The sequence below is a fragment of the Rutilus rutilus genome (genome assembly GCF_951802725.1).
Source record: "Rutilus rutilus genome assembly, chromosome: 16".
Taxonomy (NCBI): Eukaryota; Metazoa; Chordata; class Actinopteri; order Cypriniformes; family Leuciscidae; genus Rutilus; species Rutilus rutilus.
In genome coordinates this window covers 22,141,337-22,162,273 of record NC_140224.1, presented here as the reverse complement: position 1 = coordinate 22,162,273, position 20,937 = coordinate 22,141,337, and the positions used below count along the sequence as shown (strand labels likewise).

The window sequence follows — 20,937 nt, the reverse complement described above, 5'->3', positions numbered from 1 at the left end:
GTCAGGCATGCACTTTTTAACTTCTTGTCCTTTTAATGGCGGTTGGCCCATCCATTTGAAGGTACATACCGCCACCTACTGCACGACACCTGTGCGACAGCTGACGTAAAATAAGGGATTGAGCTTAAGATAGCCGTTACCAATCAGTTAAAAAAATGCTTAATCAGCCCCGATACTGACCGTTGAGATCGGCTTTGGTCATCTCTGGTTATTTGTAACTGTTGCCAAATTATTCAGCTGATAAAACAATAACATATATATCGGGAATGTGTCAGTATTGGTGGATTTTTTATGTATTTGCTATCTATCATGTTAGGATGAATTGTACAGTTGTGTGTGTGTGTGTGTGTGTGTGTGTGTGATATTGCCACATTACATCAGTCATCATAGCTATGTAGCATTCTCTCCATATTTAACATTCACCATCTCTCCTTTAACCGCAAGTGTGAACATTCTTGCATAGTAGACTACACAGCACCCTTATGGCAGAATATTTATTATTGTCTACACAATAAATTTCCTGTCATCCACTACCTCTCTCAGTCTATTTTCTACTTTGAGCGTTATGCCTCCTGTATTTTCCAGACTTTGAGACAATATCTTCCAGACAATACACACCTAGACGGACTGTAAAATAACACTGACCCACAACCTTGTTGCTTTTGTAAAGGATGTGAAATGTTTTATATATCAGTGTAAATGTTACTTGTGAAGAACCTGTATTTGACCATTTAGGCGCACAACCGAAGACAAAGCTTACTATGCTTGTCTGTGGTCCACTCGGAAAGCATCGTGTCAGTAGCCGATTCAGTTATTATAATCTTTCACTTACTTCGGTAGGGTGTGCAACAAAGGAATTATAATTGGCTGCTTTTTCTGCAGAAAGCTGATCTCTAGTGTCTAATTTTTTTATCGATCATTTGTTGGTTAAGGGTGAGAGATGCGAGTTGTCAAAGGGCTGTCAAAGTTAACACATTAATGTATGCATTTAAGTAAATCTGTTTAACACTATAATAATAATAATAATAAAAATCTATTTGATATTTATAACTACTTCATTCTGTGCTGTGCGAATACAATAAGTAAGAAAAGAAAAAAACTGAAAAAGCTCAATCTCAAGATTATACACACACAATATTTATTATTATTTAGCTCAATAAAATATATGAAATAAGTGTTAAATAAAATAAAATAAATTTAATTTGAATCATACTGAAACCTATTGACATATATTTTGGGGGTTTTCCCCCCTTAAAAAAATCTAAATTCATGTGAACTGAAAATAAATTCAATATTTCATTTTTAAATCAATTTACAGACATAATTCCAATATTTATGAAAATTCATTCAATAAGTGTTTTTCAAGGTCTCTGGACAATGCCAATGTTATGTAATTATGTATTATCATGTGATTTCTAATTTCTGTAGCTGCCTTGTGAGGATCAGATCATCCTGCTGAAGGGCTGCTGTATGGAGATTATGTCCCTACGAGCTGCAGTTCGATACGACCCAGAAAGCGAGACCTTGACCCTGAGCGGGGAGATGGCTGTCAAACGAGAGCAGCTTAAGAATGGAGGGCTGGGCGTTGTGTCTGACGCCATCTTTGACTTGGGCAAGAGTCTGGCTCAGTTCACCCTGGATGACACAGAGGTGGCCCTGCTGCAGGCCGTCCTGCTCATGAGCTCAGGTGAGAGAGGACACCTTCATTACTGTAATCCTGCTCATATAACAAAATTATTCTTTTTGAGAGAAATCTCAAAACTGGATCAGCCAAATCGGATTTGTGATCAATGTTAGTCTCTGTTTCTGAAGCTAGTGAGCTACCTTGCTGTCTTCTATGGGAACATGCTCGAAACTCGAAATAGAACTCGGGGATCAAAGCTAAGGATCGAGCCCTAACAGTTCTCCTTTAGATAAAGCATGTTCAAGAGAATTCATCAAACCTGTAACAGGCGGGTTCTGGAAGTAAAAACCTCATTCATTTTCTCCATAGAAAAACTTTTTTTTACAATTTGGTGTCAGCCTTTCATTTTATTTTGCAATAAATGTAAAATAATTTTCAAATATATTTAGCAAAATCAATATTCATCAGTCATATATATATATATATATATATATATATATATATATATATAAAATAGTATAGTAATTTTATTCTAACCAATAAATATCAATCATTTTTTATATTTTTTTGTCAATCACAGTACTTCATGGGATTATTGTAATATTCCCTCATAAAAATTTAGTGTTGCTAATTTTAAGATACTTAAAATAATTTGATGCCTAAGAACATTGACTAGTAAGCAGTGTTATTTTAGTACTATTTGTATACTGTTATAATATTTTATTAATATTTTTGAATTAGCTTTTTGTTTTGTTATTTATTATTTATTTTAGTGCCTTAGTTCTCTTTCTTTCTTTTTTTTCCTTTTTTTCTTTTTTTTTATAAGTTTCTTATACCTAATATTTAGATGTTTTTATTTATTTATGCTTAATTTCCGTTACCGAAAACATAGTTTTAAAAGTTTTAGGTTTTGGAACATAGTATTTGGTAAATATTGTAGTGGTAGAACTATTCAAAAGTATATGAAACCTAACTAGATGGTTTTTTTTAAATAAAATATTTTGATACAATGCTAAATTGGTCATATACTGAGTATTGTCTTTGCGTCTCTTCAGATCGAACAGGCCTGACGTGTGTGGAGAAGATCGAGAAGTGCCAGGAGATGTACCTCCTAGCGTTCGAACACTACATCAACTATCGCAAGCACAACATTCCTCATTTCTGGCCCAAGCTGCTGATGAAGGTGACGGACCTGCGCATGATCGGAGCCTGCCACGCCAGCCGCTTCCTGCACATGAAGGTGGAATGCCCCACTGAACTCTTCCCCCCACTTTTCCTGGAGGTCTTCGAGGATCAGGACGTGTGACGTCCCGGCGAGCCGCGGCATGAGAATCAGGAACGTTTCATAACCCGTGTTTCTCTCCCCGTCTCACCCCCCTCCATGCACCAAACTCACCAGCAGCAGCTGCATTGGCAGGGGTCATCTTCAGAAAGGCTTTCATATGGGGAGGGGGTTAATTCAACAACTTTTTGGGTATTTTTGGCTTTTCGGCAGAAAACTCAGCCCTCCCTCATCTCCTAAACTCCCCATGCGTGGCCCTTCTGTCTCAGCATGATGTCTTATACTGGTTTATCAACACCTTAGACAGAATATATATCTATACACACAAACACACACAAACACACACTCTTATAAGTGTGTTATGAGATGCAGTACCTATGCGACTCAAATTCTTCAATGAGCTTGTATGCATCTGTACACGTAGAGACTGCACAACTGTCACGCCACCACTGGAGGTGCCCTCTGCTAAGACTGGATGGCAGCTGGCATGTAGATTCCTCCACCAGGTCGTGAAGTGGTCAGTTGATTTCAGTCATCGAAATCTCAGCATTTTTGTGAGATTAACCACCGGTATCTTATGTTCACACGCCGTAGCTGCGCCAAGCTCTGGGCTAATATGGAGCTGCTCTTATAGACCTCATGATTCTCTTCGATATTGAGCCTGTGTATGGAGCGGGAGGACATTTTTAAACCAAATCAGGTGCTATATTTAAATAAAGCTACTCAAAATGATTTGGGACCTTTGAGAATATGCCCCCTCCCTTCTCTGTAGGACACGGGCCGTTCTCTGTCGCCATTTGAGTGCTCATTCAGGGGTGCCTCTCACTGACTTTTCAAGAACTGACTTTTTTTGTTCTTGCCATTTTCTGGGCTTATTTGTGGGCTCCTTTTGCCTCTCTTTGTCCCATGAAAGTCACACAGAGATGGAAATCCAGGCACCCCTACACCTCCGATCCACGCTGATTTGTGTTTTACAGGTGTCGGGAGGGAGACAGTATTACCATACTCCCAGACCCAGCACACATACACACACAAACGTACTAAAATACACACCTCAAAACTCGAATGCCTCATTTTACTGTATGCACTGCAGTGCTGTAGTTCTGGACTCCCATGCAGGGCTTTGAGAGTTCAGTCCAACCCATATGTGTTCCGCTCAGATGCTACTGTTGCCCGGTCTGTGCGAACACTCGCGCACACTCCTGACGGCCCATGGCGGACTGGCTGTTGTCGATGTTTTTTCCTTGTGTTGTTTTAATTTTACCTCAAATGTGGGCACACCTTCGGCTGGCTGTGGCTCCATGACTGCCTCTGTGCTGACAGGTTTCTACCTCACCTCTGGACACAGGGCAGCTACCCTCAGCCACACACACACTTACACACACCTACACACACTCGTACTCTCACACACTGACAGCCAGGAAATAAACAGTTTCTTCTCAGTTATGTTGAAATACCACTGTAGACAGGAGGGCCTGCCATTCCTCATCGTAGCCTCGTTAAAAAAAAAAATCTGAATGGGCTTCTTTTTTTTTTTTTCATGTTGGGACCAAGTGTCACTTTGATTTCCGTCACAACGGAAGCTAGTTTTCAGCAGTCGGCGAACTAAACCGTACACACCGATGACTACGAAGAGGAGCCATGGAAAGAACTACAGATGAAGGACCCGAGGTGGCCAGGCTTCAACCAAATGGGTCTATCGCTGTTTCCTTTTCAATACCAAGCAGTAATTTGCAAAATGGAGCGAGGGGTCAGCTGGTTTCTTCAGCGTGGGGCAGGGGATGCGGCGAAGCTAGCAGTTGAATGAGAGCACTTAGCTTTGAAAGAGCCAAATCTTCAGAGACGATTCAACCCCTGACACCTTTTACGTTTTTGCACTAAGGCATGATGGGTCCAGCCCTCCCGCTCCTCCAGCTCAGTTGCATGTTTTCCGAGGACACGCCCTCAACCTCTCTGTCAAACAGAGGCCACACCTCCATGTGCTCCTAAGCACACCTTCAGAGTCAGTATTAAGTCTAGCAATGTCCCGGTCTCGTTCTTTCTCAGTAACGATTGACGGAGCACTTACACATTCACGAACAGACCATTGTCCCCGCATTCTCAAAGCCAGAAGTGGCATGAGACAAACACCCAACAGAAACAGGCCTTTCCTTTGTGAGACAAAGGAGCGGCCAAAGTCATGCAAAGAATGGCAGCACCGAATGAATGTGAACGGGGAGCAGCAGAAAGAAAGAGCCAGAATGAGGAGTCACTCTTTAAGGAGGTTGCGAAGGAAGGCAGCCAATCAGAACGAGAGGAACTGTCAGCATTCCGTAAAGGGCCGGAATGGAATTCTTGGAATACGAGTGATGCCGCAGCAGTTTCCGATTGGTTGGTTGAGTGAGCGCAGGGGTTTGATGCTGCTTTACCTTCTAATTTTATTTGAGAAAGGTAGAAAAAAAAAGATATAAGAAAATAATTACAAACCCAGAAAACAAATAAAAAGATGACTCCAGAACAAAGAGTTCATATCTCGGAGCTTGAGCTGTTCGTTTCTTTCTTTTTGTTTTTGAACTGAAATGTGTGTGTTGTTTTCGATTCTTAACTGCTTTACGTAAGAGAGAAAAACAACAGCCCTAGTCACTTTTTGACCATGCGTGCAGTGTAAACTAGAGAATTTCACCTCTTTTTTTCACCTCACTATAGTTTGTAATGATAAGTCGACTGCTCTGTTTGTCTGTGTATCTGTCCTTCGTCTTTTTATCAAGAGGAATTTACAACAAGAAACAGGAATATTTTCTTTTTATATTTTGTTTTGTTTTTTTATGAAAGAAGACTTAGAAAAAAAAAACATGAGAAATGCAACAGAAACTGAGAAAAAAAAAAAAACTGAAACACAATCTACTCATACCTCACACAAACACAAAGTTTAAATGAACTTGGGAGGAGAGCTTATCTTCGTGGCACTTGTGTCAAAGTGCGTCCAGTGCACGTGTTGAACTGTACGATGGAGTGTATGTGCGCTTGAGCGTTCATGTGATCGCGGAAGCACATGGCCCCCTCCTTCGGCCTCGAAAGCCCATCTGTTTCAGATTTGCACCAGTTGCATGCATTGGCGTCGCCTGCGCTGATGCGACGGGCCGGAATGGGAGTGAATGGGATGGGATGCGGTGTGGCTGAAAGGCTGGAAAGGGAGACGTGTGCATCTGCGACAACAGAGAATGCTTCATGGTATTGAATGTAGCTGACAGGACTGGGCTGGAACCGAGCCCGGGAACTAGAACCTCACTTCAGGTCACCAGCAAGAGTGGACAGTGCTGTCAAAATGATGTTACACATACAGCTTACTGAGCGTATATTGCCCGCCCTTCAAGGTGCAATACTTGTGTTTTGTTTTGTTTCATTTTTCTTTTTTGTACTTTTACAAGTTTTTTGGCCATAACCAAGGATGTAAATACAAAACAAAAAGATATTGAAAGATTAAATCACTATGTGTTAACCATATGCAACCGCCACATACTGGATGTCGAGGCCAGAACACCGGCTGATCCAACCGTGTTTGTAAAGGAAAACTGCTTGCATAGCTTTGTAAATGCTTCACACATCTGTATGTGTGCTTTTGTGCACTCGCAAATGTGCATGTTCAATACAAGTATGAAGAAGAAGTGCCCCATAAAATTAACAATCTAACCCTGTGCCTCCGCAACCCTCTGCCCCGCACTCAAACCGCTCTTTCTGACAGGATAGCTAGACGTACGTTCGCTAGGTCAGATTTCTGGTAGAGACGTTAGATGGGTATGGTCTGGTACCTAGAAGCACTTAACTGACCGCGCCACTGCCAATCAGATTCCTCAGAGGAGAATAGTAGATACTGGTTTTGTTTCACTTTGGTGGTGGTGGTGATGGTGGTGTAGTTTTATTTTCGCCCCTTTTTTTAAACCAAATTTTGTGTTATCTTCAGAGAAAGACGAAAACCGTCCACAAGTAAGAATGTCTATGCAATGCTTAACCCTCTGATGGCATGATGGCTGTGTCAGTGAGCCCTGATTAGAGAACATGTCTCTTTCTAAACACTCCCACCCACCGCAACAGCATGAGCCTCATTCGGTTTGTCTAGGAAGACCATAACTGCTGCCTGAGACCTGCTTTGTCAAACCTCACCAACATATGAGGGCGCTAGTTCAACTTTCCGCTGATCTCCGATGATGTCATCCGCTGTCGAGAGACTGCATTTGTGTTTCTATGTATGTGTTTGCGTCAAATGCTCTCATGGTTCGGTGGATTGGTACTACCTGTTAGAAAGCAAAACGCCATTTCATACGTTCAGATTTTATTCACACTTTAGCTGACTGTCTTAAAGCTGAAGTGTAATTTTTTGGTTATTTGATATCATTTATATGAAATACTTAACACAGAAATAACTAAGTATGCATTTTTGTCGGCTGATTTCACCGAAAAGAATAAACACTGGCTGTTCCAATTCAAAGGCTGCATTCTTCTAAGGCCGCTGAGCGTTGTTTAATTGAACAGAGGACTGTTCTTGTCGCCTAGCAACTGTGACAGATGCCGTTGAGGAGCGGCAGTAATGTTACTGGACTTTTTGAAAAGTTATATTCAACTGCCTAAAAACTAAATAGGGTTCAAAACCTGTCTAAATATGTTCACCATGGTCCATTTATGTACATAATAAAGAGGATAAACTATATAAAAAAAACACATCTTATATCTAGCTATGTCAACATTTGAATATATATTATATTATATCTATTTTTATTTTTTTTTACATTTGTATCAGTAGATACATTCGATTATTTGAGTAAGTAGAACCCAATACTTAAAAAAGTGTAATCCAGCAATTTCTCTTTTAAAAATCCTGTTGTCTCCAGCGTGCAATGAATTCTGGGGTACGTGATCACGGCAGCAAAGGATCCATCTGTTGTATTCTTCATTGCCTGCGAAACAAAGGATGCATTTCAAGGCCGCATTTAAAGGAGCCTTTGAATTGGGACAGCCTTTGTCGCACTGTGGTGACGCAATCGGCCTTCGAAGGATGTAGCCTTTGAATTGGGACGCATCCACTGTCTCTGAGGGTCTATCAAAACATTTCACCAGCCTGGCAACAGCTCAACCAATAGTGTGAGTTTGAGGCGGGGCTATACGTTTTACACAGCCAATAGCAGAAGAGGGGAGTGTTTTGGAAACCTGCAGTCTAGAAAACTAGTAGTGGCGCAGAAATCACACACTTCAGCTTTATGCGAAACTCCATCAAAAGCACACTATATTTTGAATATTTTAGTTTGTTTGGTCGCCCTCAGCACTGTGATGTCAAAGCCCTCAGTTTTGCTGTGTTTCTTTTGAAGTTGAATGTGAGTATCTTGATTTGATTAGATTTTGACCATATGTTTGTTCAAGTGCTTATTTCCGAAATGCACCCAGCCATGAGAGTGTGAGCAGAGAGCGGGGATGATGTCCACACCACAGCTGTTTTAAATGAGACTGGAAAGGAAAGCTATTGAAGGATTCTCTCAGGTATCAATGAAATAAAAAAAAGACACAAAAAAAAGGAATATAACAAACTTTTTTTTTTTTTTAAATAAATGTTGAAAAATTCCAGCCATGCCTTTTGTTAGCTCATCATTCTTTGCTCTCTGAGTTGAAGGTGTGCTTTCTGTGTTCTTGTCCTGTGGTCTTCTCTTTATTGTTCATCTCTGCCACATACACACACATTTCTCCTGCACTCTATCTTGGGGCTGCTTAAAAGGTGGTCATGAAAACCTGGTGAGAATACATGTCTGCTTATCTATAAAAAAAAAGCAGTGAGCCTTCATATTTCTGCAAACCAGAGTTTTGATACACAAGCATGCAGTGGAACCAGACCCAGTCAACCCTGTCTGACTTAAAGGTGCACGGAGTCATTTTTTTATTATTATTTCTGTAGCGCTAATGTCCTTTTGGATTCACACTGACACCTACACTGTAAAAAAAAGAAAAGTTTCTGCCTTAAATTTTTAAGTACAATCAACTTAAGTCATTTCAACTTAAATTACATTAAACTGTAACTGTTACTTTAAAAATGAGTTGAATCTTGTATAACATAAAAAAAAGTTTGACAAAACTCATTGATCATATGTTTTTTACAGTGTAGTGATTTGGATGAAATCATGCTAGTATTTAAGAATGATAACCGGTGGGTTAGCATTTACTGTAGCTGGTCATGTGATCTCAATATGGCAGACTGTGAGGTGACTCACATTCAATATATAAGTGTTTTTATAATCATAAAAGTGCACCTTTAAAGTATGTAAGCAAATTACAGGTACACAATACATTAATGGAGTGAAACATCACAGCACTTTCGGGGGAAAACATTTCTCATCACATGCATGAAAGCCTACGTGGAAAATAATTGTTTAATGACATAATAACCATCATTTTTTTGCTCCTGACACTGCAATGTTGGATTGAACTTATGCATTGTGTGTTTTCTGTGTGCATGCTTTTGTGCTGTGAATATGTGTCTGCTGAGGAGGGTGAGTGTTTGTGTGTGTGTGTGTGTCTTTGCTTTTTGTAGTGACCATGTGGCTAGAATTGCTGGCTGATCCCTTGGACACGCTTTAAGGCTCTTTTGATCCGGTATAGAAGCAAATATTTACAACTAATATTTCTTTGAGGAACTTCGGTTCGCGCTAAGCATATGGTGTCAGGTGGAGAATTGCAAACGGGGAAATGAGGTCAATAATTTGTTTTTAGGTCCATCTTTAAATAGAATCACTAATGATCTTGCTTACATATGTACAACCGATTCATTCGTTTTTCTGATTTTTTTATTTTATTGCACACGTTTGGGTATTTTTGGCATACTGATAGAGTGGGAGGATGTAATTATACTCTAACTGGAAATTTATTCTAATGTATTTGGAGAGATATATTGGCAGTTTAAAAAACTGTTTATAGAACATTATAAAATGTGCCTGGTACATTTCATCGTGGCAATTATGAACAAGTTCCCATGGAGTTATTTCATTCAGATCTTTCTCTGGGTTTTGGTTGTTTCAAGTAGTTTTTCAAGGCTAAAATGGTATAGTGCTGTCATCCAAGTTTCCTTTTGCCTCAGAGTATGACAGTTTAGTTTGAACATTTTCTGTTTAGTCAGATTAAATAGGCTGCTGGTATTGTGTACAGAGAAGATTCTGTCAAGCCATTAGAGAAAACTATATGCAGACACAGAAAGGAATGTTTGCACAGTTGCACACAAATGTATTTAGCCAATCACTCCAAAACATCTGTGATGCTAATATTATGCAAAGAAAGGTATCTCGGGATTCTTATGCAAAGCTTGTCAGGTTTCACAATAGGTGCTTTTGGTTCAGTCATGCTCAGGTTTTCTTTCAAGACGTGTAGGCTTACATAAAATAAAATGTGTCCAACAGCTGAGGTCTTATACAGAAGGGTTCACTTTCTCGCAGTTCAATCGACATTAACAGACCTACACACACATCTGTTTTGCTGTCATGTTAGTTCTGTTTCCTCTCAGCTCTCCACTGACCAGCTGCCAAAGCTTCCACATGTTCATTTCATTCAGCTTCTCTTACAGGATGTGCCTGATGAGACATAAACCACTCTAGTTCATGACAGAACTGAATGCTTTATAGGACAACTTCGCTTTAGTCACTATTGGACTGGATGGTGCTGTTAAAATAATATTGCAACATTACTAAGAATTCCCTGGCTACAAGTAGGCGGTCTAGTAGTCTGTGTGATTAGTCTTTTCTAAAGATGTAAATAGTATACAGAAAAAAAAAAATCAAAAACCGCAATCAAGCAATGAATGAGCTTTTAAAAGAATATTATGTTATATAATTTCGGACCTTGTGAGTACGTAACCACTAACACTTTCCTGTCAACTTGAGGACTATTCCATTATAAACTTTTATGAGTAAGTCTCTCCACATTCAGCGGCCCAGGCAGCAACTACTGCAATCAGTCTGAATGAGCTCTCAGTTCTCCCTGTCCTTGTTATAAGCTTTAACAATGCAAAGCTGAAATAAGTCAATCAGCAGCAGCATTGAAGGAAATTGTTAGCCATTTATAATATCTTTTATTAACAAGCTGCTTTCAGAAGCACCGCAGTGAAGTTTGATTGGCCCCATGCAGAAAACGAAATTCTGACGTGTTAAGTTTTGCGTACAGTGTGGTCAAAATTGGATCACATTTCTGCAAACGTCCTATCCATCCCCATTACTGCTATCCTATTCTTTTTCTCTAAATAGTCTCTCCCGAAGTCGACTATAACTTGACTTTGCCATAAGCTAGCGTAGGTATTGATTGGTGTAGACAAAATCTCATACATTTTTAAGGCTTGTTGTTTGATTATGAGGCTTCATGCTTTGCTGCTCTGCCTTTCTGTTCTCCTGCCTTTTTGCACCTTTTGAGGCCTGACTCAAAAAACATACAGAGTTATACAAGATTTTATTTTTTATTTGTTTCTTTATTTGCCTCCGAGAACCTTTTGGCGGTGAATTTAGCTCACTTGAGGGCTCCAGAGACAATATCAAGTGTCAAAATGGCCATTTATTGAGTGCACACAGATCAGACCTGCAATCAGACCTTTCCCCAGGGCCCAGCGTATTGTTTCAAGTGGTTAGGGAAGGCTGAAGTGATATGCTTCTTGGATTTCTCAGATATCTTTACCCATAAAACCAAATGTCTTTCTAAGTACATTTTGCACTGGAGTTTTGCAGTTTGGGTGTTTATTTGCTTTGAGAACATGGTTTGTTGAGTCATTTCTTGGAGATAGTTAAATAAGTTCTGCATGACAGCAAGGAATGTATCTTGTCAAACATAAGGAAGTTCGTTTTAATGACCTCACAAGAATGATTATGCAATAAAACGGATATGTGTATGCTTATGCAAGATTTTAAATTGAGTGGTTTGAGTGCGGGCTTGATCAGGTTTGCTTATAAGGCCTCAAAGGGTGCTTTAGTCGACCCTCCCCATTTCCTCCTGAACTTCATGAACTTCAGTGGAGGTTCTCCACTGCTGGTTCTTACAGGACATAACCCTCCTTGCACACTGGATATTTTCAAATATGCACACATAAATGAGATTTACTGATAAAAGGCTCTCTGCTGTGATATTTCCAGTACAGTTCCTGGACATTTGGACATTCTGCTAAATTAGTTTGTGATCCAGGTGCAAACAAAAGGGTCCATGTCTTTTCTTTTTCTCTATTCCAACTAACACTCCCTTTGGGCTCTAACATACATGTGCATGTCTGTTATTGCTGTCATGTTTGTATTGCTTTTGCTAGTTTTCCGTCTCAGTGGTCCACTGGCCACATGCCACAGTTTCCATATGTTCAGCTGCTCTTGAATGATGTACCTTATATGTAGGCCCAGATGGAATTTGCTCATTTTCTATGCTAATTCTGTGGGGGGGGAAACAGCCAAATTATTTAATAAATAATTATGTGTGGGCCTGCTGGTAAGCTACAAACCAGGTGTCATTTCTGCAAAAATGAATCCAAATTTAAATCTGTGTTTATGCAGATCTTTTGTATTGTACTGTTTACTGTTAACAGAAACATTGTGCAAATGGTGCGTTTGTGGTTCTGGACAAATAACGATTTTGGGGGGAAAAGTAACTTCAGCAAGGCTATTGCGAATAATTCTAGGACTCGCGAATTTCCTAGCTTCACTGTGATCAAAAACTCAACTGGGAAACATCACAACAATAGAGTCCTCGGTCGCTCATGCGTCCTGACCAATCAGAGGCCATGTAGCAGATGATTGGCTGAGAGAGCTGGGAGTCTGTTTAACCTATGCAGCGTTATCGGGCAACACTTTCTTGTAATTGTACAGGGCCTTGAGGAATCTAGTCACATCGCTTGAGCAGTTATTGGGGTTATCATGCAGCTAAAGACGTAAGGGAGTACAGGAAATTTATCAAATGTGAAGTAGCGCTCAATACAGATTTCAGCGGAGAAAGTTCTGAGAGTCTTAGCACAGCATGTTTCAACCTTCAGCTCATTGGACCAGGTTCAGGAAGTCTTTATGATTCATTCCCACCTAGCATGGAGGTGCAGGAAAGCTTATGCAAGTTCTGGGCCAAATGGACATGTGTAACTCAGAATATCTCAACACAAATACACACAAAACCTCTACTGTGATCTCCTCTCACACCGACCACCCATTCACCACCCCACCTTCCCCCTGCACCTGTCAGTCCTAGATTTTTGGGTGGTGTGATGTCAGGTTTTCGTGTGGTGGGCTGTTTTCGACAGGTCCAGACAATCAGCGTGTTTGTCAATGTCAATGTGTGATTTTCAAACTCTTTGTTTATGGTCAGGATTTTAAAGGAAGATATTTTTATGGTAATTGTCGCTGGTCTATTTTACTATATATTTATGTAATAAATATGTGACTCAATTTACATCCCGGACTCCCTGGTCTGTTCTTGCTATTATCCTATACAGTAGCTCCTGTATTTCCTGTTCTGGCCGTACTGGAGTTGGTCCAAGGTCGCAGGTGCAGGGCTTTCGATTTACAAGAATTTAGTCTGACTTATTGGTTATTTTAATATCACTCAGCAAAAGCTGGAACACTCCTAAAGCACTTCATGACAGATCATCCCTCCGAGGACGTGATGTCCACTGCGTGCCAAGACCGAAGGGAGTGTAACTGCCCTTGGTTGAAGGGGAATTCTGATTATTTGTCCTCAGCACAAAGGCTTGGCAAATGTTATGGCTTGTGACTGGGGTTGTCAGAGAGCCAGTAGCCATAGCGAGTCTCTGCGGATGCCGATTTTTACATACTCGTTTAAAGTCTGCTCACTTCTTTCATTGTATGCTCTCTGTTCAACAGGCTTGACAACTCACTGTATAGAAGGATAGTAATGACAGATCACTATGAGAGTGGAATTATGAACTGCACTGACTGATGTCAGATTAACAATCAAATACATTGTTGTGTGAGTCAGTGTGTCTAGCTTATTCAGTTTTACAAACAAGTTTTGTTTTGTTGGGCACTCTTTGTGCTTTCTTTCTTTGCTCGTACTTGAATTGAGTGCACTTTTCTACATGATAAAGCTTTCTTTTTGTCCTGACTCGTTTGTACTGTAAGAAGAGTCTTGAAATATGTTTCTCATTTAGTGTTTTCCCAACACTGTCTGTACTTTTTAGCTTTGATGTTGTGTATCAGCTTGGCGAAATCTTTCTTTCTCAATCTCAGGTTCTCTTAACTTAAACCGAATGGTTCTTAAAAGGGACCTATTATGCAAAATTCACTTTTTACATACATGTAGTTTGGCAGTGTGTGTACACAACCACCCTATAATGATAAAAACCCACACACTCCTTTTTTAATCCCCATAAATCATAAGCAATGTCTAAGAACAAGCCGTTTGCAGATTCTTTACAAAGTTACGCTGGCGGACTCTGCCGTATTAGCACAGACCCGTCTTGAGTGAGTTGTACACTGTCCGCCATTTTCTCCAGGCCAGAGCAGCTGTAGCGACAAGAATGTCTGGTAAGCAACTGTGTGTTTTGTTGTTGGATGTAAGAGTGAACATAACAGTCGCCATGTACTCCCGACATCAGAGCCGCTGAAGACACAGTGGATTCGTTTTATTTATATAGGGAATGCGCCACCATATACCTAAATTCGTTTATGTCTGTGCGAATCATTTTAGACCAGACTGCTTTGTGAACGAGGGTCAATACAAAGGGACAATACAAAATACAGGTTTCATTAAATAGATGTTACTTGAGGAAGGATCTGTACCAACTGTTCGTGATCCAGCTTGCAGTCTCCGAAACGATACTAGTCACGGCAGTAATGGAAAGGGAGAGCGCGCATTTTATTACAGTTCATAGGAGTCATTTTACAGATATAAAGTTTACCAGTTTATTAAGCACCCCCCGAAAAGGCATACGGTGTGTATATATTAGTTTACTGTTAGTTGTAACAAGTGTTCTCTTACGAGAGTTCTCTCGTACTGCGTCTTAGCTAAGACGCTGCGGGAAAAGTCTCTTTTCACGAATATTGAAGCAAAAAATTATCCTTAATTTTAATATTTGTAAAACGCATTTGCCACAGTATGCAGCCATAGGCAAGACGGCTCGTTTGCTCATTGGCTGTTGTACTAGCAAATGCATAAGCCTATCGAGCGCAGGCTGATGCAACATCAGACCAATGAGGCCACTTCCCGCCGACGCGGGCGTGGCCTCGCCCTATAAAGGTAGCTCGAAAAGGCTGACTCACTTGATTTTTCACCTCTTCAGCGAACCTCTCACATCGCTGGATCTCGGATAGGAAGCAAGCGTCGTCTGAGTGCAAGCACATCAGCGGGACGAGCCATCTGAAGTCGCTGGCCTTCGCCGCCTTCCACTGCCGTACCTGCTGCGCTTTCCGGCGCTCATATCCTTTTCTGTTTCTCTGTGTGTGTGTGTGTTCGCCCTGCGACACACACTCGTAAAAGAGCTCGCGTCTTTTTAAAGATGCCTTCCTGCGGCTCGTGCCGAGCCCCACTCAGCGAGGGAGACCGTCATGTCATCTGTGTCTCCTGCCTGGGTGAAGATCATGCAGCGCTCGCACTCGCTGACGGCGGCTGCCCTCACTGCGAGCTTATGCCTTTGGCGACTCTGCGGACTCGCCTGGCACTTTTCTCCGAGCCTGCACTCCCCGCCGCGTTGCCGCGCCGTAAAAAGCGCCGCTCCCAGCGGATTCCGGAGCCCTCTACAGCCCGACCGAGCTCGCCGGAGCGCCCGCTCGCTTCGCCGGCCTCGCCTGTATCACTTCCTGATGCTCAGCGCCCGCAGTCTGCCGCCGCTTCATCAGAGGAAGTCGATTTCAAAGCCGCGTCGGGGGATGAGGACACGTGCTCTCTGTTAGCTTCGGGCAGCGGCGATTGGTCGAGCTCTGAGGATCTCGCGCTCGCTGCTCGTAAGCCTAGCAGACGAGCCAACATCGAGAAAGAGTTGATGCGGGTGCTCTCGCTGGCCGCGACGAGTCTCGGCCTCGAGTGGTCTGCACCAGCACCTCCCTCTCGTACCCGGCTGGATGGTAGCTTCCTTCCCGGTGAGCATGCTTCTCCTGAGTCTAAGCCCGCCCCCTTTCTTCCTGAGCTTCATGAAGAAGTGGCAAAGGCCTGGAACGCTCCCTTCTCAGCACGAACTCGTTCGTCTGTTTCTCCAGCATTCTCCGCCCTGGACGATGCTAAAAACAGAGGCTACCAGTCACTTCCGCCGGTTGAACAGGCGATAGCGACGCACCTTTGCCCGCCCTCTGCTGGACGGCGGACGAAACCAGTGTTGCCATCCAAAGCCTGCCGCACGACGTCATCGCTGCTCGCGCGAATCTTTCCGCTGCTGGGCAGGCTGCGTCTGCACTACACACCATGGCCACGCTGCAGATTTTCCAGGGAGATCTCCTCCGTAAGTTGGACGAGATGGGACCTGATGCAATCTGCCTCGCGGATTTGAGAAGCGCTTCGGATCTCACCCTTCGCGCTACTAAGTCTGCCGCTCAAGCTATGGGACGTGTTATGGCTTCCGCCACTGTGGCTGAAAGACATCTGTGGCTGACGTTTTCAGACATGGCCGAGTCTGAGCGCACCGCGTTCCTCGTCGCCCCGCTGAATCCCACTGGCCTCTTCGGATCCTCTGTCAATGAGTTCATAGAGAGATTCGCAGAGGACCAGAAAGCGTCACAAGCCTTCAAGCACTTCCTGCCGAAGCGCTCCAGTTCTGCAGCGAGTCGTGCTAAGCCGACCCAGCGGAGCTCTCAGCCACAGCCCCCTCCTCCTGCTGCGTCATCACGACAGCAACGCAGCGCGAGACCCCGCTCTCGCTCTACCAGCCGTCGCCCCGCGCCGCGTGGCCCACGGCAGAGGATTGTGGTGAAACCGGAAGCCCCGAACACATCCTAGCACGCCTAGGAAAGCGCCGGTGTACAAGTCCTGCTGCGGCCGGACTCACACCCAAGCGCGCCGCTGTTTCAGTTCCAGGTATTGCGACTGTCTCAGCGTCTTATGCAACGCGCAAGCCCGTACAGTTGCCCGCTTGCCTGCACACAAAAGCCGTTTTCACGGCTACCCAGATATATCCCATAAAGAGTGTATTTTCTGGTGTCCCGGCCACGGCCGATGGTGCTATAAATGTAACGCTGATGCCCACTTCTCAGTGCCCATCCGTACACACAAGCACAGCCCTTCACACAGGGCTCGCGCCCGTAAAATCGACTCAAGTCGATCGCGCGCACTGCATAGTAGACGTGTCCACTCCTCAGTGCACACGATCACTATGTCACGCACGTCTGACGGTTTCTGTAAAAACGAAACCTGTGCACGTTCGCTCTGCTCAGGCAGACAACGCGCCAGAAGTAGTAAAGGTGCGCGCTTCCAGCCCACACTTACTCACAGACGATATGAGTCCCACGGGACCCGTTCAGCCCTCCCTCACTCAGCTAAGCGCCATAGTGGGGTCGAGGACGAGCGCTCTGCCCGCTGTCATCAGCGCGCCCCACGCCTCGAATGCCACAGACATAACGCCTGTGTTACAGCACACCGAAGCGCTTCCGTTGCTCAGCCAACAGAGTGCGCTTCGCATCCAACCCTTAGCCATCCATGCAGATGCATGGGCAGCGCTTCCAGGGGTTTCGGAATGGGTGCTAAGCATTATAAAGAGAGGCTACTCGCTACAGTTTTATCGACGCCCTCCCCGCTTTACGGCGCGTGTCGAAACTACGGTGAATTCGGAAGTAGCACACCTACTCCGAGCCGAAATTTCAAAACTGATGAGCAAAGGGGCTATAGAGCCTGTATCTCATGCTCAAAGCGAACGGGGGCTGTACAGCAGATACTTTCTGGTCCCCAAAAAAGACGGGGGCTGCAGACCCATACTGGATCTGAGACAGCTGAACAAAGCATTAGTGAAACGCAGTTTCAGAATGCTTACGACCAGGAAAATCCTCGCGCATATTCGCGAAGGAGACTGGTTCATGTCAATAGATCTGAAGGACGCGTATTTTCAAATACAGATAGCGTCACGTCACAGGCAATACTTGAGATTCGCCTTCGACGGTCAGACATACCAGTATACAGTCCTGCCATTCGGTCTGTCCCTAGCACCTCGCACATTTACGAAGTGCATGGACGCAGCGCTCGCCCCTCTCAGACTCAGAGGCATGCGAGTGCTGAACTATTTGGACGACTGGCTGATTCTGGCTCATTCACGATCAGAGCTCGTGGAGCACAGGACCATGTTACTCGATCACCTCGAGAAACTCGGTCTCAGAGTCAATTGGACGAAGAGTTCACTGAACCCCAGTCAAACGATTTCGTTTTTGGGCATAGTTCTGGACTCACAGTCTATGACGGCGCGGCTGTCGCCACAGCGCGCGCTCGGCATTCAGCGCGCAGCGAGATCTCTCCGCTGCGACGCGTCCTTCCCGCTCAAGACGTTTCAGAAGATGCTAGGTCTCATGGCCTCAGCATCGCCAGTTCTTCAGCTGGGCCTGCTCCGCATGCGCCCCCTGCAGTTCTGGCTGAAAGCGCGGGTACCACGCAGAGCGTGGACTTCTGGTCGATTGCGTCTCAAGGTCAACCAGAGCTGCGTTACAGCTCTAGAACCTTGGACGGTGAACGACTGGTACCAAACAGGTGCAAGCCTGGGGACTTCCTCGAGAGTGAGAGTGGTGTCCACGGACGCCTCCACCTCGGGATGGGGAGCGCTGCTCGAGGGCAGACCGTTATATGGCCTGTGGTCAGAACGGGAAAAGCTCCGACACATCAACTGTCTGGAAATGCTGGCAGTAGAAAACGCGCTGACACGTTTTCGTCCCCAAATCAAGGGCCACCACGTCTTAGTCCGTTCGGACAACATGTCGGTGGTGTCCTACATAAATCGCCAGGGCGGTCTCAGATCCCGAGATCTGTACAGGTTGGCGGAACGCCTCCTGGTATGGGCTCAGCACAACTTGCGCTCGCTAAAAGCAGCTCATGTGCCTGGGATACAGAATGTGGGTCCAGACAGGCTGTCCAGGAACAACATTCCCGCGGGCGAATGGTCTCTACACCCACAAACAGTCCAGCTGCTGTGGGAGAGATTTGGCAGAGCGGAAGTGGACCTCTTCGCGTCCAGCGAAAACGCTCACTGCCCCGCGTTCTTTTCCAAGAGCGAAAGCGCGCTGTCCCAGAGGTGGCCGCGCCGCCCGCTCTATGCTTTTCCCCCCGTCTCCCTCCTTCCAGAGGTGATAGAACGTGTGAGGGAAACGAAATGCTCAGTGCTGCTTGTAGCACCACTCTGGAGGAACCAACCTTGGTTTCCAGAGCTGATGCAGTTGGCAGACACTGCCCCATGGCCGGTGCCATTGAGAAGGGACCTTCTCTCGCAGGCCAGGGGCTCGATTTGGCACCCTCAACCGAAGTTGTGGGCCTTACACGTGTGGGCTCTCAACGGTTACCCGCTGATTTCTCAGTAGGAGTGCTAAATACTATCACTCAGGCTAGAGCACCGTCGACTCGACGGCTCTATGCCTCAAAGTGGTCGGTATTCTCCAGTTGGTGTGGGGCTCGGGGATGCTCACCCCTCGACTGTGAGGTAACGGAGGTTCTCTCCTTCCTTCAAGAGCTGTTGGATAAGGGCAGAGCCCCATCCACGCTCAAAGTTTATGTGGCGGCTATCGCAGCGTTCGCTGAGACAACGCTCGGTCAGTCGATAGGAAGGAACGATTTGGTCATCCGCTTCCTCAAGGGAGCTAGGAGACTGAACCCTCCCAGACCCCCGTCGGTCCCTGTTTGGGACCTCTCTACGGTCCTGGAGGCCATGAAAGGTTCCCCTTTCGAGCCCATCCAGACGATTAGTCTCAAACATCTGTCATTTAAGACAGTGTTTTTGCTGGCCCTTGCTTCAGTGAAGCGCATAGGGGACCTGCACGCGCTCTCAGTGAGCCCGTCGTGTCTGGAGTTTGGGCCTAGTGACTCGAGAGTCATACTCAAACCTAGGCACGGCTATGTGCCGAAATCCCTCAACACGCCGTTTCGGGCTCAGGTTATATCCCTGTCCGCCCTGCCGGTGTTAGAAGAGGAAGGAGACTTGGGCTCTCTCTGCCCTGTCAGGGTTTTAAGAGCCTATGTGTCTCGCTCTGCTGCCTTTCGACAGACTGAGCAACTATTTGTCTCGTTCAGTGGACGTTCCAAGGGAACGGCTGTTTCGAAACAAGGCCTATCCAGATGGATAGTTGACGCCATAGCGTTGGCATACACCTCCAGGGGTCTTCAGTGCCCGCTGGGTGTCAGAGCGCACTCCACGAGAGGCGTTGCCTCTTCGTGGGCCTGGTCTAGTGGAATATCTCTACAGGATATTTGTATGGCGGCAGGCTGGGCCTCGCCGTCTACATTTATCAGGTTTTATAACCTCGAGGTTCCCGCTTTGCAGGCTAAGCTGTTATCGGTGTAATTGAACACTGAGAATGCAAGCACAGTGCGTTACTACTATCTTACGGGCAGTTTTACGTAAGACCCATATTCCCACTTTAGTCAAGAGTGTCTTGTCTAAGTGATGTCTTATATTACGTCTGCAGACGCAGCCACATATCAGAACGGAGAGTTCCTCCTCTTGTTCTAGGACTCTATGTCAGTCCCTCTGGTGATTGTGCACTGTAAATCCTGGGTCAGCCTCCAGGTTTATGGTTGTTAATCCCTGCACGCACGGCGTCTTACATTGGGTTCCCGCAGCGTCTTAGCTAAGACGCAGTACGAGAGAACTCTCGTAAGAGAACGTACTCGGTTACTAACGTAACCTCGGTTCTCTCTAGAAGAGGGAACGAGTACTGCGTTCCCTGCCGTGCGTACGATTCACTTTGGTTCGCTTCTTCGTTGAAATAAATCAAGTGAGTCAGCCTTTTCGAGCTACCTTTATAGGGCGAGGCCACGCCCGCGTCGGCGGGAAGTGGCCTCATTGGTCTGATGTTGCATCAGCCTGCGCTCGATAGGCTTATGCATTTGCTAGTACAACAGCCAATGAGCAAACGAGCCGTCTTGCCTATGGCTGCAT

General features: G+C 44.7%; 1 protein-coding gene across 1 annotated transcript in view; it reads left to right on the top strand.

The window, feature by feature from the left end:
- Positions 1–5,761, top strand: part of thrab (thyroid hormone receptor alpha b) — a 153,478-nt gene extending 147,717 nt beyond the window's left edge. Inside the window, exons 9-10 of the mRNA XM_084434711.1 lie at positions 1,429–1,687; positions 2,680–5,761. Of these exons, the coding sequence (XP_084290837.1) occupies positions 1,429–1,687; positions 2,680–2,930 (510 nt within the window). The 3' untranslated portion in view covers positions 2,931–5,761. The remainder of the gene's footprint in view (positions 1–1,428; positions 1,688–2,679) is intronic.
- The last annotated feature ends 15,176 nt before the right edge of the window (positions 5,762–20,937 follow it).